This window comes from Cebus imitator, unplaced genomic scaffold (genome assembly GCF_001604975.1).
Source record: "Cebus imitator isolate Cc_AM_T3 unplaced genomic scaffold, Cebus_imitator-1.0 Scaffold135, whole genome shotgun sequence".
In the NCBI taxonomy this organism is placed as follows: domain Eukaryota; kingdom Metazoa; phylum Chordata; class Mammalia; order Primates; family Cebidae; genus Cebus; species Cebus imitator.
Window position 1 is genome coordinate 3,862,462 of NW_016107450.1, and position 2,358 is coordinate 3,864,819.

A 2,358-nucleotide genomic window follows, 5' to 3' on the forward strand; every position below is an offset into this window, starting at 1 on the left:
TTTTGATACAGGGTCTTACTCTGTTACCTAGACTGGATGGAGTTCAGTGCCAGGATCTCAGCTCAAAGAAGCAGCCTCTGCCTACCAGGCTCAAGTGATCCTCCCTCCTCAGCCTCCAGAGTACCACCACACCCAGCTAACTTTTGTATCTTTTGTAGAGACAGGATTTGCCTTCTTGCCCAGGCTGTTATTGAACTCCTGGGCTCAAGGGATCCTCCCACCTTGGCCACCCAAAGTGCTGGGCTTACAGGCATGAGTCACCACGCCCAGCCTTAGAAAAGCTTTCAAATATTAGGGAAGTGTCAAGCTCATGATAAAATACACATCTTCCAAAATTCTAATTTTTGCTTAAGCTCAAATTTTATTGTTGCCAACAAACAGTGTCAGTTGTTTTCCTCGAAATAACAGGTTCACATCATCCATTCTCAAGAAAACATCTTCCAAATACCCAAGTCTGGGTGAACATAATTTTTCTGCAGTTATTTTTATAAAAATAAAAATGCTGTTCCATACAAAAAAGTAGCAGATTCATCTTACAAACGACTTTCCTTAAGACAACCATCATACTTCAGTACATAGCAAGAACGCTACACAGTACTTCCCGCTTTAACAATATTCAAAAGACAGGCACTAAATGGTCAAAATGTACTGAAATTAATCATTTTACTGCATCATAAGAAATTCCAAGCGATGGGTGCAGCAAACCACCATGGTACATGGATACCTGCATAACAAACCTGCACCTTCTGCACATGTACCCCAGAACTTTAAGTGTAACAATAATAATAATAAATATCCAGAGGGGAGGAAAAAAAAACTCCAAGTGAAACAGCATTTTTTTTTCTTTTTTGTTGTAAGCACACAGCAGAAAAGAATGCAATGATTCCTATAATAGTTTGTGGCCACTGCCTTGTTTTGCACCAAGGCACCAGCAGTTTTAGTCTGCAGCTGCTTTTATATCATTAGTACAAATGTTAACGGGGTGAAAGGGATATAACATTGTGATTTTACTGTAAAAACTGTTTGGATCTCACAGACCACCTGCAAGGCTTTCAGAACCCTCCAGAGGCCCACAGACCAAACTTTGACAACTGCTGTTCTAAATAAATGCTCTTAGGTGTTGAAATGATGACAGGAACATCAGTGGCTCCACAAGTTGTATAAGGTGAAGTGATCATAATCTGAAATGAAGAGCTGAGGAGCTCACCTTGAAGCTGCATTTGCATGGCAAGCTGATTTTTACTTATGTATGTCTATTAGAAGGGATAAATTTACATGTAACTGGGCAATAACCAGTGAAATTTTACATATCATTCTGATTATGGGAATAACTAAAGTTATTTCTGATTTATCATGGCCATTCTATTTAATACAGGCTTATTATTAAGTGGCTTCATAGTCAAATTTCTAAACTAGTTTCTAACAACTAAATGTAGCAATTAACATTTCTTCAATATAAAATTAAGCAGAAACAGCTGCTATTTTTTTTTAGTAGCCCACTTTCAGTTTAAACACTGCTAAACAATAAAAGGTAGTCATTTAACTTATAAGGCCATAAATTTTAATTCAAGTGAAATTTACCATGTATAACATTAGGACAAATGTTTATAATCACTGTATCTTCTGATTTTAACATTTAGGCCATCGAAAGATACACTAGAGGAGAATAATACAGATGTTCAAAACGCAATATTCATTAACAACTCTTTTCAATTAAAAAAAAAATTACCCTCTGATGGAATCATGAAGCCTGTCAATTATAAGGAAAACAAACCCAAAAATGTTGATTTAGGAACTGTCTAAAATAAGACAGAGTATACACTAATAATACTTACAGAATAAGCCATTTTTAAACTATACTTAAATTCTAGATATTAAGTCATATATCCTGGTAACTCATGTTATAAAATTACATTTCAATTCATACAACTTAAATTTTATAAAACCAAAACGATAGCAAGGAAGGTTGACTTACTCGATCTGCCAATCCTCCAGGAACTATGGTCCTCACAACCACGCCACTTGTTTTTCCTCCAACTATTCCAAAACCTAGTCCAGAGCCATCATTAATGAGCTCAACCTCTTCAACATGGCCCCAACAAACCTACAAATTAATGGCAAATAAGAGTCCCAGTATCAGTAATACCCACAGATTCTTAGCTTTCCAATATCATCATTACCAAAGTAACAGATTTGCAATAAATTGAACATTCACACAATTAATAAAGGCAGACTAAGATATACAGACAGAGGCCGGGCGCGGTGGCTCAAGCCTGTAATCCCAGCACTTTGGGAGGCCGAGGCGGGTGGATCACGAGGCCAAGAGATCGAGACCATCCTGGTCAACATGGTGAAACC

At 37.2% G+C, this 2,358-nt stretch overlaps 1 protein-coding gene across 1 annotated transcript in view; it reads right to left on the minus strand.

Moving 5' to 3' along the window:
- Positions 1–2,358, minus strand: part of PATJ (PATJ crumbs cell polarity complex component) — a 413,527-nt gene that overhangs the window by 380,418 nt on the left and 30,751 nt on the right. The window contains exon 6 of the mRNA XM_037743097.1: positions 1,976–2,104. Coding sequence (XP_037599025.1) covers positions 1,976–2,104 — 129 coding nt within the window. The remainder of the gene's footprint in view (positions 1–1,975; positions 2,105–2,358) is intronic.